Consider the following 16081-nt stretch of genomic DNA (forward strand, 5'->3'; position numbering starts at 1 on the left):
AGAAAGTATTGTAGCATTCTTTGAGGAATTACCCAATTACCATTTTCAATAAGCTCTGACACTTTCATATTTTTTGTAGATACAATGTATGTATCATCTGGAAAAAGATCACATAAAGGTTTATCTTTTATCCAAATATCCTTCCAAACTGATATTTTTTCACCAGAACCAACCAACCACCTAGTGTGATGTTTGAACTCTTCCATTACCCATTTGAGACCATGCAATATTGAGGATTTTTTATAACTAGAGATCAAATCACCATCTTTATTAAAATACTTTGCTCTCATAAACAAAGCCCATTCAGCATCTAATTCTAACAGTTTCCATAATAACTTCATCAACAGAGATTTATTTACTATTTCCAATCTTTGAATCCAAAAACCACCTTCTTCCAATGATACACAAACTTTGTCCCATTTTAATGTTACTACTTTTCTAGTAGCTGGATCCCCTGACGATAGGAAATTTCTTATTATCCTTTCACACATTTTCACAATTTTTACTGGCCATTTATATACTGTCATATTGTAGATAGGAATGCTACTCAGTACTGATTTTACCAATGTCAGTCTATCTTTAAAAGATAATAAACTTCCTATCCAACCAGCTAACCTATTTTGAAGCATTTCCACTACACCCCAAATAGTATTTATTCTCACTCTACCAGGTTGCAGAATTACCCCCAAATACTTATCTGGTAGCTTTGATAAAGGCATATTAAATTCATCTGTTATCTGTTGTTTTCTACCTTCAGTGACACCTCTCGCAAACACTTTACTCTTCTGATGATTAATGAGTTGTCATAATCATTCTTGATAATCATCAGGACAAACAACAAAAGGAAACAAAAGTGCACACGCAAAACGAAAATGATTGATGTTCCGCGAGTTCATCCCGACTGAAACAATGGGGTAGGTCCCAACCCTGCTAAACCGTCGGGTCAGGGGGACTCCAACTTTTGTTTCTGGCGGGATGGACCGCATGATTCAACCCGCGGTCAGTGTATCATTCCCGCCACACAAAGTGGGTCGGACCCCCCAGAGAAAAACAGTGAGTGTGAGTATGCTGTTTTTATGTTGTTCATTCTAAAGGTCCAAAATGAACTTTTGAAATTTTAAATGCTGTCTACGGAATTCTCCTGCGGGCAGTATCTTCTGATATTTTTCAATGCCAATAGTTGTGACCATGCTTTCCAGTTCTTTTAGCCGTGATATCTATCTATTTGTAACATAAATTCAATGTACATAAATTCTTACAAGAATACATAAGGTAAGCAGATCAAATTTCTTTAAGATGCACCATCCATGTTCAATGCTACAAGAGATGCATATAATCCATCTTCCATTCTCATTAACGTACTATGATTTCCTTTCTCGGCAATTATCCCATCTTTCACCACAACAATCACATCAGCATTTTTAATTGTCGTTAATCGATGAGCCACCACAACTGTAGTCCTGTTCAGCATAACTCTGTCCAACGCATCTTGAACTACTCGTTCCGATTTCGAATCCAGTGCACTTGTTGCCTCGTAATAATAATATCTTTGGCCCTTTAACTATGGCCCGCGCAATTGCCACACGTTGTTTCTGCCCACCTGACAATTGGATTCCCCGCTCTCCGACTATCGTATCATACCCCTTCTGCAACCCGCTTATGAAAGTGTGGGCATTTTCTTGTTTCGCAGCCTCAAGAATCTCGGCCTCTGTTACAGTTCCTTCCTTTCCATATGCGATGTTTTCTCGGATTGTGCCATTGAACAGTACAGGTTCCTGGCTTACTAGCCCCATTTGTTGTCTCAACCATCTCAACTGAAACTTTTTAATTTCAATGCCATTTAATCTAACTTGGACCGAATCAGGATCATAAAACCGCTGCAGCAGTGATACAACTGTTGATTTTCCGCTTCCACTTTCCCCAACCAAGGCAACTACCTGGCTGGATTGAATAGTTAAGCAAAGGTCACGAAATATCGGAACATCCGGCCTTATAGGATACTTAAAGCTACCATTTTGAAACTCAATTTCACCCTTCAAAGCCTCAAGTGTCATTCCAGAGGCATCACTTGAATCAAGTTTTGATATTCCATCAAAAATTGCAAATATGGATATAGTTGAAGTCTTGGCTTTGCTGAAATTTGGTGCCATCGAACTTTCCGTAGAAATACCAATTGCTGTCATAGTGAGAACAAGAAAAACCTGCAGTCGACCAACAAAGAAATATTAATTTACCAGCAGATGCATCTTGGTGCATATCCTGCAATTATTGGCCCAGTGGTATATGAAATACATACACGGAAAACCTCCGGAAATGTTATCTTGCCATGCTTGAGTAATACTGCTCCATCATAAAAGGTTGTAGCGTAAACACCGAACATGAAGAAAAAGGAGATGCCAAAACTGAATCCGCTAAGTAAACCTCGCTTTATTCCCGTCTTCTTTTGGCCGTTACACTTGTTTAGGTACAAGTTAATCACCTTCCCTTCAGCACAAAATGAAGCAACTGTTCTTATATTCCCGACAGCGTCTGAAGCAACTTGATTTGCTTCTTCATACATCACCTGCAATCATTAAACTGTAGTTCGTTAGACGAATGCCACACTTCCAGGTAAACCTATAATTTCAGAATTTTTAGGTGTTATAGATCAAACCTTTGCATCCGCACCAAATCCATTCATGAGCTTCACTTGAACCCATGCATTTCGTCCTAACAGGGGTAGCAAAACAAAAACAATAAGAGCCAACTTCCAGTTGGCTAAAAACGCGACACTTAAACCAAAAATTAGTGTTGCAATGTTTTCAATAAGCAACCCAAGTACATCCCCAACAAGACTGCGTACTGTTGCTGCATATATAATAAGAGTTTTGTCATTAAAATTGAAAAATGGGGAGATTGTTAAAACATAACTCGGTTGAACTCACCAAGCATTGGTATGTAAAGTTTGGTTGTCATATTTTAGTATCAACACTCGTCTAGAGTTGCTTGATTAAATATTAGAGTCAACTTGGTTTAGGTTAGACTATAAAGTCTAGAAATGTTGAGACATACAAGTTTTACTCAGAAGACCTGAAGAATGTGATGAAGTAACGAACTACAATGACGACATCATCCTTCCACTTGAGGTTAGTAATACTGAGTTGAACTTCTTTGAAGACTAACATATCTTTCAATTCGTGCATATTGAAAACATAACTGTGAAGCTGTATATACTGTACATATTGTATAATACTCTAGTGATGTGACATAATCATAATAGTATGACCATAGTATTAGGAATTAAACTACGAAGTATAACGCTGATCTTTTGAACTTTGTAGATATGACATTGACATAATCTTATATATATTTTTATGATTATGTGAACGGGTTATAGTGAAGATTTCATCCTAGGAAACAATTTTTTACATTTGTTTAAAGGAAGTACATTCATGAGCTTGTTTCATGAATCGAAAGGTAAATCGTTAGGCTTATTGGTCCGGCTATTCATTTCAAATCTTCGGATGATCTGTGTGAGATGGTAGAACGGATCTTAACTTGGGTTATGTATCTTGGTATGAATAATCACAATGCCTAACTTATGATTTGGTATGACCGGTTTTTGTTAATTGGTGTCATCGATCCTAAGTAATCACCATGTGATGGTATGATCGTGCCTAACTTATGATTTGGTATGACCGGTTTTTGTTAATTGGTGTCATCGATCCTAAGTAATCACCATGTGATGGTATGATCGATCCTAGTAACTGGTGTGACCGATCATGAGTGTGTGTGTAATAGATCCTTGTAATTGGTGTAACCGGTCCTGGTAACTAGTATGACCGATCACAAGTAATATCATGTGTATATGGAACCGATCCTTGTAACTGGTGTAACCGATCCTAGTGACTGGTGTGACCGATCACAAGTGTTCCATAATTAGGTATAATCGATTCTAGTGATTGCTATTCACATGGGTGCCTCTGGAAGTGGAAGGTGCAGGGATACTGAGGGAACTAAGTAGCTCCGAGAGTCTGCTTGGTCTCAACTCTACGAAGTTGATATTAGATTTTGTATGGCGACTTAATTCTAAGAGTATTCGAAACTTGACTAGGTCCCCGGGGTTTTATACATTTGCAGTTTCCTCGTTAACAAAATCTTGATGTGTCTTTTACTCTGATTTCCGCATTGTAATCATTTATTATAATAAAGTAAAATACACATATACGTTAACTCCGCATTACTTGATAGTGATCCTATAGAGTTTGGTTATTACTGAACCTTATCAAGTAACACACTTTGTTGTAATATTGTTTCGATCTTGTATTCATAGTCAATCACACAAGTTATCTTGTTGTTGTATTGTCTCGATCTCGTATCCATAGACAATCACACGAACTGTGAACCGAATTGTCGTATTGTGTCGACTTTGTCCATAGACGGTCACATTCGGTAAAGGATTTATAGATTGAAACAAAAAGATTATGGTGTATTTGGGTACCATCGTCTTTTCAAAAAGGTATTTGAATACTAATTCATTTTTATTTCAGTCAGATATTAAATGTATTCTATCTACTTAATTGAGATTAAGCTGTATGACTATGTGAAATTTAAATTATAACACATATAGGAATTTTGAGTTGAGTTTATTACGTGAAATTTACTTTTTCTCGGAAGTAAATTCCAACCATTTAGTTTGTTTTCTTCTTTAGAAAGATATGCTCCTAAAATAGGAGTGATTTGCTCTAATCTATTGTAACTAGTGATGAAGCTTCCGCCGTCAAAGAAATCACCGATGAAGATGAAGATTTCTTCGTTGGAGATCATCACTATCGATCTTGGAACCTAACCTAATAACCAAGAACCTCCATTAAAGCAAAGATAAACCTCAAAAGAGTAGATAAAACCATCATGATGGTGTAGATAAGTAGAAAACATAATAAAATTAAGCTAAGACAACTAACTAACCTAGAAAACAACAAATAATGAAAAAATCTGCTCAGATCCAATCTAAAATGGAACAGATCTGAGTAGAGAAGGATTGTTCTTAATGGTTTTATTGAATAAGAAGGAGTGAAAGAGAGGAGAAAGGGAGGAAAAGTTTCATTCGTCTAATGTGGAGTTCTGAAAGTTCCACTCCAAAGTTGAATGCCATAACTAAGTTAAAACTTGAAACAAAATTCAGCTTATGAATTTTATGGTTTTACTCGTACCCAAGTACTTGGTGTATTCCCTCAGTACGTGTCTTCTGCACTAACTCGATACTAAAGTCATCATGGAGGTCGCAACATCGAAAATAACGCTTATTCTCTACCGATACGGCGACTTTTGTTATTATGACATGCCACTCTTATTATTACAGTAAAGATAGCATTAGGGATATATAGGTCCGTTCAAGTAAATTCATAAACAAAATTCTGGGTAGAATATCCAAAATGAATAATAGAAAAATATATTTTTAATATCTGGGTGTTTAAACAATATCAAATTTTATGTCTTTTTCACCCAGGAATCATTATTTTAGGACTAATTGACCACTTTTGTGATAATATTGTTGATGAAGAAGACGAGAAGGTCGACAAAAACGAGGTACTGTAAATGGTTAGTGAAATATGAAAAATTAAATAAGATGGTTCCATAACCTTACATGATTAAGAACATGATATATAAGACCATGCTCAAATTGGATAAATATATCCTCGCTAAGAGCAACCACAGTCATGGATGAGACTAAATACTAAAAACCAGTCTAAAAGCTAAAAAAATTTGGCTTTAGTGGAGGTGAAGCGCAATGGTGAAAGATTAAAATTTGATATGGTGGACGATATAACAACGCATGAAGTTGAACGGGTGTATAAGGTGCGTATGGTAGTGAGGCGTGGGTATTGTGTACTACACATGGGGCGTAAGCATTACTCACGCCTGACGTGGGGCGCACGTATTACTCTCGCCTGACATGGGGCGAAAGTATTACTCTCCCCTGACATGGGTTAGTTATGTAAAGCACGACGGTTTCAATTTTCATAAAGTATTATATAATTGGGGCGGAGACTATAACAACGCTTGGTGTGAGGCGTACATATAGCAACCGTTTTTCCTGACAGTATTTATAACCGCGCCTCATTCAGACGCTAATTCTATTGACGCTCCACACTCAGACGTTCTCTATACTAACGCCTAATCTCAGACGCTCATTATACTCACGCCTAACATCACACGCTCGTTATACATACGTATCACTATATTTTGATTTCGTCTGGGTTAATGACTACATTTAATCTCAAACCCTAGTTTTCCAGACTAAATATAACTATGGTCCTCTCCATTGCGCTTCACTTTCGGACCAAATTTGGGTATAACCCTCAAATTTGGTCGTGACTGTGGTTGCTCTAAGCAAACATAAGTAACAATTAATAGAAAAAAAAGGATGAGCAAAGAATTAAATCATTCATCTCATTATTATCATATTTTATCTGTTTTGATTTCCTTCACTTTTCCTATTTGAAATTTTCAACTATTTACTACTATAAGCATGTTGTTTTTGTTGCAATTTGATTTTAATGTATTTACTACTATCTATATCATCTTGAGTGTTAAACTACAAGAAATCAGGCATTTTGCACCGATGAGTTGATGTTACACGTCATTTGCGGTTGATGTTACATGTCATTTCCGAAACAAGTAGCTCGGAAATGTGTTGTTATTATTTATGTTACGGTAATTTATCAAGTTTACATCATTATAATAAAAATATATTAATCAATAATTATATTTGTTGGAGTAAATAAATCAACGATTATCTAAGCACAAAATTAATCCGCTGACAAGTTATTTTAACTGATGATGATGCATTTTTTTTAAAAAATAGGTCCCAAACAAATGCTAAATAAACCAATTGTAGTAAACTACGAAACAAAAAAGGTGAGTAAACCGCTTGTAGTTCTTTATCGGTGCTTAATTGGAGGCCATGGAAAATAATTGGGAGCTTCACCAAATTTGTACCCACACCAGAAAAGTTAGGGGCTTCCAAAACCATGGTGAAAATACTAATTTATCCTTCTCTAAAAACTAACCCTAAAATCCTATTGACACTTAATAGGCCCTCAATTTTCATTCCAACCCAAAACTCTTCTTCTTCTCCTCCCCTCCTTCTCCCTATCGTCCCCATTTTCTCCATTAAAAACTGTGGAGAATTTTTTTTTCATCCGATTTATAATTGCAGTTTCAGAAAAAAGGTCGTCAACATCGAAGTTTTGTTGCTTAACGATTTTTGATCTGCATGTGGAATTTATGAAAAACGGTTAACCATTAGGGTGGAGGTGAAAACGACCCTACCAATAATTTTTGCCCTAGTTTTGAGTCGTTAGTTACAAAGTTTATTTTCTTAACGATTCTTGAACTGCATGTTTTATTCATGATAAGTCGTTAACCATTTGGTGTAGGTGAAAACAATTCTTTCGACGAACCTTTTTAATCATCAACGACTCTGTGTTTATGCCAAATCACCTCTCTGTTTGAAAAAATGAAAGGGTCGTCAATTAATTAATAATGTGTTAACGATCCTATGTTGACGACCAATTTATGAAATTAACGATTCAGTACCCTTTCATATACAACTCCTCTGTCAACAAAAGTGTAAGGGTCGTCAATAGAAAGCAATTAAATCGTCAATTTTACTTTGAGAATCGTCAATGAATAATCAGAGTCGTCAATTATTTCTAAGGGTCGTTTTAGTTTGTTTTTTTTTTCCTAACGACTCTCATTTAATATGAAAGGGTCGTCAGTATATAGTAATGCTAAACTGACTACCCTTAGAGTGATAGCTACAGAGAGTAAAAGGTTTTTTAGTCGTTTGGTTCTAAATATATTGAGCTAACGACTCTAGATGACCTAAAATATGGAGACGTCAACTTTTTCAAACTTGATTGACGATTTTTCATATCTGCAGATTGGAGTCGTCAATTTTTTCAAACTTGATTGACGATTTTTCACAACTGAAAATTAGAGTCATTTATTTCTGTGCAAAATAACTGACGACTCATAAGGGTCGTTAGTTTATTATACTCCCGACCTAACGACACTCATTCTGAGTAATTCCATATTGACCTTGAATCGACCACTTGGAGCACCATCCATACAATTACAAGAGTATAAGACGTTTACCTGATTGTTTTGAGCTTCGGGTTCTACATTTTGAGGATTGGTTCCTTCATTTTGAGCAATAAGATCTTCATTTCCACCATTATTCAAGGCTTCCTCTATTAACATGTCTTCACCAAACATTGACACAATCTTACCATCAACACAATCATGTATGTTGTTTGAATCTTCACCTACATCATTTCCTCCACTAGAATCACTCATTTCAAATAACCCTAAATTTTTCCCCAAAACTCATTTTCTTCCTCTCTCCAACACAAAAACACAATTTTTTTATTATCAAAATTTAATGCTTAAATCTGATTTTAATCTAAGTAAATTAATTACCAATTAATTAACTTAACTTAATTACTAATTACCACTAATGATTTGGGGTAGTTTAGCTATTTAAAAAAATTAGGGATAAGGAATAACTCCTATTTCATGATCTTTTTTTGTCCTGTAGTTAGGAGTTCCCAATTATTTTTCAGGACCCAATTCAGCGGTGTTCTTTATTAGTCCTTTTGAGAGGTAATTTCTTTAGTAGTAATATTTATTTAAAGAAAAAAAAAAACACAACAACGTGCACTCACAAAATGGGTCGGCCATCCCCTAGAGAAAAACTGTGAGTATGTTGTTTTCTAACGGTCCAAATTGAACTTTTGAAATTTTAAATGCCGTCTATTGGTCTGGACTACGGAATTCTCCTGCAGGAAGTATCTTCTGATATTGTTCAATGCCAATAGTTTTGACCATGCTTTCCAGTTCTTTTATTCGTGATATCTACTACTTGTAACATAAATTCTTACAAGAATATATAAGGTAGGCAGATCAAATTTCTTTAAGATGCACTATCCATGTTCAGTGCTACAAGAGATGCATATAATCCATCTTCCATATTCATCAATGTACTATGATTTCCTTTCTCGGCAATTATCCCATTTTTCACCACAGCAATCACATCAGCATTGTTAATCGTCATTAATCGATGCGCCACCACAACTGTAGTCCTGTTTAGCATAACTCTGTCCAACGCATCTTGAACTACTCGTTCCGATTCCGAATCCAGTGCACTTGTTGCCTCGTCTAATAATAATATCTTTGGCCCTTTAACTATGGCCCGTGCAATTGCCACACGTTGTTTCTGCCCACCTGACAATTGAATTCCCCGCTCTCCAACTATTGTATCATACCCCTTCTGCAACCCGCTTATGAAATTGTGGGCATTTGCTTGTTTCGCAGCCTCAAGAATCTCGGCCTCTGTTGCAGTTCCTTCCTTTCCATATGCGATGTTTTCTCGGATTGTGCCATTGAACAGTACAGGTTCCTGGCTTACCAGCCCCATTTGTTGTCTCAACCATGTCAACTGAAACTTTTTAATTTCAATGCCATCTAATCTAACTTGGCCCGAATCAGGATCATAAAACCGCTGCAACAGTGATACAACTGTTGATTTTCCGCTTCCACTTTCCCCAACCAAGGCAACCACCTGGCCGGATTGAATAGTTAAGCAAAGGTCACGAAATATCGGAACATCCGGCCTTAGAGGATACTTAAAGCTAACATTTTGAAACTCAAGTTCACCCTTCAAAGCCTCAAGTGTCATTCCAGAGGCATCACTTGAATCAAGTTTTGATATTCCATCAAGAATTGCAAATATGGATATAGTTGAACTCTTGGCTTTGCTGAAATTTGGCGCCATCGAACTTGCCGTAGAAATACCAATTGCTGTCATAGTGAGAACAAGAAAAACCTGCAGTTGACCAACAAATAAATATCAGGTAATTTACCAGCAGATGCACCTTGGTGATATCCTGCAATATATATTGGCTCAGTGCTCTATGAAATACATACACGGAAAACCTCCGGAAATGTTATCTTGCCATGCTTGAGTAATACTGCTCCAGCATAAAAGGTTGTAGCGTAAACACCGAACATGAAGAAAAAGGAGATGCCAAAACTGAATCCACTAAGTAAACCTCGCTTTATTCCCGTCTTCTTCAGGCCATTACACTTGTTTCGGTACAAGTTAATCACCTTCCCTTCAGCACAAAATGATGCAACTGTTCTTATATTCCCGACAGCGTCTGAAGCAACTTGACTTGCTTCTTCATACATCACCTGCAATCATGAAACTGTAGTTCGTTAGACGAATGCCACACTTCCAGGTAAACCTATAATGTCAGAATTTTTAGGTGTTATAGATCAAACCTTTGCATCCCCACCAAATCCCTTCATGAGCTTCACTTGAACCCATGCATTTAGTCCTAACAGGGGTAGCAAAACAACAACAATAAGAGCCAACTTCCAGTTGGCTAAAAACGCGACACCTAAACCAAAAATTAGTGTTGCAATGTTTTCAATAAGCAACCCAAGTGCATCCCCAACAAGACTGCGTACTGTTGCTGCATCTGTAGAAAGCCTTGCACCTATGGCACCAGAAGAGTGTTCAGGCTCATCAAACCAACTAATATCCATGTGCACAACCTTCTTGAAACACATTGAACGAATACGTTTTATTAATTTACAACCAGCTACTGCAAAGAAGTATCCTTTTGCTGGGGATGCCACCAGTGATACAATGCCAAGCGTGACGAACATCAACGCCCAGAATCTCGAATCTTTGTGAAGCTTACTTGGTGGTTCATAGAATGTAGTTATCATACCAGAAAACATTACAGCATAAGCAGGAAATACAATTCCATTGACCACTGCAAACAAAACACCAAGCAGTAGAATATGGAGCTCTGGCTTGTTAAGCTTGGCAAGACGGCCAAATGAAACCTTTTGGTCCTTCTCTTTAATTGCCATTTGTGATTTTTCTTCCTGAGATTTTTCTTGAATACCAAGGCCTGAAGACGGCTGATCAGATGGGATTCTCAAAGAATGCAGATTGTTCCCTGATGATTTGCTACTTCCGTATTGCTGGAGGGACATCAAGTTTCTTGAGTGCTTGTCAAACTCCACCCTAGTTTCTGGTTTCAATGTATTAGGTTCTGGTTCTTTGTTAACTTCTTGCAAGCTTATGAGCTGACAGTAAGCCCCATCAGGGTCATTAAGGAGCTCCAAATGTGAACCTGAAAGTTTTTTAAAGCCACTGACGTATCAGAATTTCCCTGAACGATTTGCGAAAATACTATACTAAAGGTTTTCTTGGTTGGGCACATACCTTTTTCAACTATATTCCCTTGATGTATGACCACAATGGTATCTGCATTCTTAACCGTGCTCAACCGATGTGCGACAATGACTGTAGTTCGGTCCACCATTACTTTATCCAGAGCTTCTTGCACAATTCGCTCAGACTCCGTATCAAGTGCACTTGTAGCCTCATCCAGAAGTAGAATCCGCGGATCTTTCAAAATTGCCCTTGCTATGGCAATTCTCTGTTTCTGTCCCCCAGACAGCTGAGTCCCATTCTCACCAACCAACGTGTCTAAACCCTGAAAGCATACAGCAATGCAACAACTCACATGTAAATCAATTTGAATGCACAGATACTCGTTTATCACAGTTCAGATACAATATGTGTGTGCGTGCGTGCAAGAAAGAGAGAAAACCTGAGGTAAATTCTGTATGAACTGTGCAGCATTGGCCAGCTCAGTTGCAACTCTAATTTCTTCGAGAGTTGCATTCTCCTTACCATAAGAAATGTTATCTTTAATGCTGGATGTAAAGAGCACGGGTTCCTGGCTGACAAGCCCGATTTTCCCCCTAACCCACAACAGCTGAAATTCCTTCAGATTTATACCATCTATAAGAATCTCACCGTCTTGCGGGTCGTAAAATCTTTCTAAAAGACTAATCACAGTTGATTTTCCACTTCCGCTTTGGCCAACCAAAGCAAAGGTCTTACCACTTGGTATACATAAGGAAAATCCATTGAATATTTTCTCGTCTGGTCTAGTTGGATAACTAAAGCAAACATCCCTGAACTCAATATCTCCGCGAATATCATCTAAAACTCTCCCACTGGTGGTGTCATATGCATCAATCTCTGGCTTCCTATGAATTGTCTTAAACACCTTAAAGGCTGCAGCTTGTCCAGAGGCAAATGCACCCAGGCATAAGGATAGATTCGCCAGAGGCCTGAAAATATCAAAGAGTCTGTAAGCTTAAAGAACGCTTACATTCTCGTTTAGATACAATAAGCAAGGAAGAGGTAGAGCATCTTACATGAAGCCAGTTAATATTGCCACTATGACATTAATGACATCACCCCCTGTATAATCCTTCTGAATTATCATTCTTGCGCCGAACCATGTGGCTAAGCCATAAGTACAATAAAGGATACATTGAAAAGAACCAAGGCTTAATCCCGCCACTACTCCCTCCTGAACGCCAGATTTATACACCTTTGTTAGGGACTTGTCATAGTTACAGATAGCTTGATTCTCCCCAGTAAATGATGCAACCTGTGTATTACGCGTTTTTCTGGTTACATATCGGACAATAATGTAGACAGGTCAAGCTAATGGATTTATGCAACAAACCGTTCTGATTGAGCTGATAGTTTCGTCTATAACAACTCCTGCTTGCAAATAGTCAGCTTCTGCACGAGATGCTTGCTTGCGCATTAAAATGAACATAGACGTTGCACAAATCGCAAGAGCAGGAACAGTGGATAACATGACAAGTGTGAGAAGCCACCCTTTGACGAATGCAATGGTAAAACCAGCAAGAACTGTAGAAATCAGCTCAAAAAATTCGCCAGCCTGAAAATTCGAAAGAGTTCGATGATGAACCACTTACTTTAAATTATTTAGCCGAATCATGTTTTTCGATTTTGAGTTCTTAAATTTCATATAGTTACTAGTTTACTACTACCTTTTCGCCAATAGCACCTTGAACGAGAATAATGTCACCTGACATGCTCCCGATAACTTCGCCCCGAGTAGTTTCCTTGTCAAAGAAAGCAATTTCTTGCCGCAATATCGTTGTCAGGTATAAACCTCGGATTCGTACAGCCTGCCTCTCCCCTGTGATCATCCAGCATGCCACCTCTAGCAAAAAATATCAAAAATTGATTTTAATCTCACACAGTAATTGTCTGACTTCAAATTTTTATACCATATATGAACTTACGGATGAATGCCGCCAAACCAGACCCCAGTCCGAGAAAAACAAATTCCAGAGATACCTGAAAATATTAACAAAAGATAAATGAACCAGTTTCCTAGCATATGGCGCTTAAGGTATCGGCGGCCTACCCATAAAAGTGGAACAGAATTGAAGAAATACCTTTGAAACTTGTTTAAGCAGCTCATTGGAGTCGCCGGTTATTGCAAAAGAATTAACAAGTTGTCCACCAAGAACAGCCATAATGGGCATTTTCAAACCATTAACCAAAGCTGCAATTGTACCGATAACCATCAAAATAACATCTTTAGAATCAGCAAACGAGAATAGCTTGAAAAATGGAACGCGATTGGTCTCCGCCGAAATGTCATATTCTGCTTCTTCTCCCTTCTTAGCAGTCTTGCTTTCTGATTCTTGTTTGTCATCATTGCTAGCGTTTCTTGAGCTATTCATGTTCATCTTTGCCTGTACTACAACTTAATAAGTCGTTTACAGCATGCTTCTGGTTGTAGTCTTGGCAATGGAGGTAGGACTAGGATTGATGATGGGTTCGCATTTGAAATTGTAAGATCCATAGGTAATAAATATTATTAACTGAAGTCAAACTACTAGAATCCTCCCCCATACTATTTTTTAATGCAAACTACTCACCCCCATACTTCATTTATATAACACGTTAAAACCCCAATACGCAACATGGCTTAGAGCCTTAGACCCAAACCTACCCCTTTCCCTGCGTTAAATGTGGACAAATGATTATATTGTAAGCGTCTGTGTTCCTTGATTAAGTCATTTGAGCTGCTCCTAAATTTCTAATATTTTTTTTTGTGCATTATTTCATAGGATTTTGACCATAGTGATACAGGGCGAATCCTGTGAGGTCACCGGCCCCCACCAAATTTTGGAAAGGATAGTGATCATATCCCCATTGTATATTAAAACATTTAAGCCCCTCTTAAGCTTGAATGCCTAATTGGGATACTTTTATTAATTGGGGACAAACAAAAAAGAATAAGAGCTTGATTTAAATATAAATCAAGGTCACCCCTTATCTATGTATTTTAATTAATTTTTAGTTTACCCCTCATTAATCAGGTTTGGTGATTAATTATAATTAGAAAATTTATAAGATTATTTGATAAATGATTAGTGTATATATTTGAGTGAGGTGAGAGTAGAAGGAGGGGGGAAATGGTGGATGATTGTGAAGAGAGAATTGTTGCTGAATCTTTAACTCAACTACAACAAGGAGTATATCTTGAATCTTCAGCTAATGATAACCATTCACAATTGCAATTGTTCGTGGAACCAACACCCTTAGATCATTATTTTTATGAGCATGGAGTGTTTCGTGAAGAACCAACCCAAGAAAGTAAGTAAGCTCAACATACAATCACTCTTTATACTCAGGTAAAGGTGCCAATGTGTTGAAAATTTGATTTTTTTTCTTTGAATCCACCATTTTTGCAGCTGAAAAAGCTCAGTGCCAACATGGACGTGGTATGAATACAACGCCGGCAGCGCCCATATTGGCATAATATTCATGCTAAGTCCATGCCGTCCAATAATATCCCCCATTTTGAAATGCAAGCCGGCATAGTATTCAACCAAAAAAACGATGCCGGTACAAAAGTTACTTTTTACCTACCACGGAATATTTTACGGAATATGCTACCGGCACGGTTCAATTCTAATGTTACCATGCCGGTACCTCCAAGAAAACATACAGGAGTAAGTGACTTTGAAAGTTAAATATCGGCGTGGTTGATTAATTATTGACCAAGCCGGCAGTTTGTACCGGCATGTGGAACTATAGGTAATGAGCATGCCAGCATTGAAGTTTCCGGCATTGATTTCCAATGAAATTTTATGCCGGAAGCATTTCATATTTGGTCTTCAGTTTCGGTTCAGTTCGACCATTCCAGAACTTTGGTCGAGCATGCCGGAACTATGGTGTGGTATAGTATTTTAATTTTTTTTTGAACTAATTTAATTTTCTTTTCATTCGTTCCTTAAATCGTGACATATATTGATCCAACAAATGCAAGACCGCTTGGTCGAGATACGTCGGAATACTATAAAATGCCACGGGAATGTTACCAAATAATAGTTTTCACCTAGTATCTTGAACTTCACAAATGGATTGCTCCTTATAATATCCCATTGTTGTCCTTATGTAGGGAATATAATCTAAAGAGGGAGCAATTTTTTGGGACAAAGAGATGGCTCTTAAGAACATGTGTGTGTTGGTGAGAAATACCCAAGGTTCAAAGATTCGTTGAGATGGCTTGCGAGAGAAGTGGGGTATACAAGGAGAAGAATAACCACAAGACAAAGGGTTATATATATCAAAAAAAAAAACTAATAGGGTATACAAGACTTGTACGAGGAAGGATAACTGACCATTTAAGCTTGTATTCCATTTAAGAGAAAAGGAATGGGATTGTGAGGTGTAGTTCGACCGCCATAACCACCCGGATCCGGAAGATTTTATTGGTCACTCCCTAGTTGCGAAGCTAAAACCCCATGAAATGGAGGATGTAAAGAGATTGACCAAAGCATGTATCAAAGCAAGACAAATTCTCTGAGGCTTCAAGGAAAAGGATCGGAAGAACTTCTCTAAGTACAATTTATAGCGCACAAGCAACTATTAGAAAGGTGGAATGGGAAGGTAGGAGAGTTATGCAAGAATTTGAGAAGATAGCTTGGGATCACAATTACACGCGTATCATCAAAACAGGGTCGGACAACAAGCCCCTTAAAATATTCATTTCACATCCTTTGCTTGCAAAATTGGCTCATACATGTTTTGATTTTCTTACGATGGATTGCACCTTCAAGACAAACAAATACAATATGTCGTTGTTCAACATCGTGGGAAAAC

The 16081-nt window shown here is 37.5% G+C and overlaps 1 protein-coding gene and 1 pseudogene across 1 annotated transcript; both read right to left on the minus strand.

Annotated features, from left to right (window-relative positions):
• Positions 1-1291: 1291 nt before the first annotated feature.
• LOC113351360 lies at positions 1292-3164 on the minus strand (annotated as a pseudogene).
• A 5700-nt stretch (positions 3165-8864) lies between these two features.
• LOC113347995 (ABC transporter B family member 5-like) lies at positions 8865-13738 on the minus strand. Its single transcript, XM_026591681.1, has 10 exons — positions 13360-13738; positions 13204-13258; positions 12946-13121; positions 12612-12833; positions 12295-12533; positions 11679-12207; positions 11288-11561; positions 10330-11195; positions 9973-10239; positions 8865-9871 (listed from the first exon to the last, which is right to left on the minus strand). Exons 1-10 carry the CDS (start codon positions 13654-13656, stop codon positions 8960-8962), a joined length of 3837 nt encoding a protein of 1278 aa, XP_026447466.1. The 5' UTR covers positions 13657-13738; the 3' UTR covers positions 8865-8959.
• Positions 13739-16081: the final 2343 nt, after the last annotated feature.

Source organism: Papaver somniferum, chromosome 2 (genome assembly GCF_003573695.1).
Source record: "Papaver somniferum cultivar HN1 chromosome 2, ASM357369v1, whole genome shotgun sequence".
Classification (NCBI taxonomy): Eukaryota; Viridiplantae; Streptophyta; class Magnoliopsida; order Ranunculales; family Papaveraceae; genus Papaver; species Papaver somniferum.

Coding starts and splice junctions, on each gene's coding strand:
- LOC113347995 (XM_026591681.1), bottom strand. CDS start 13,656: ATGAACATGAATAGCTCAAGAAACGCTAGCAATGATGACAAACAAGAA. Junction 12,534..12,611: donor CTATCAGCTCAATCAGAACG/GTTTGTTGCATA, acceptor CGTAATACACAG/GTTGCATCATTTACTGGGGA. Junction 11,196..11,287: donor AGGGAATATAGTTGAAAAAG/GTATGTGCCCAA, acceptor AAAAACTTTCAG/GTTCACATTTGGAGCTCCTT.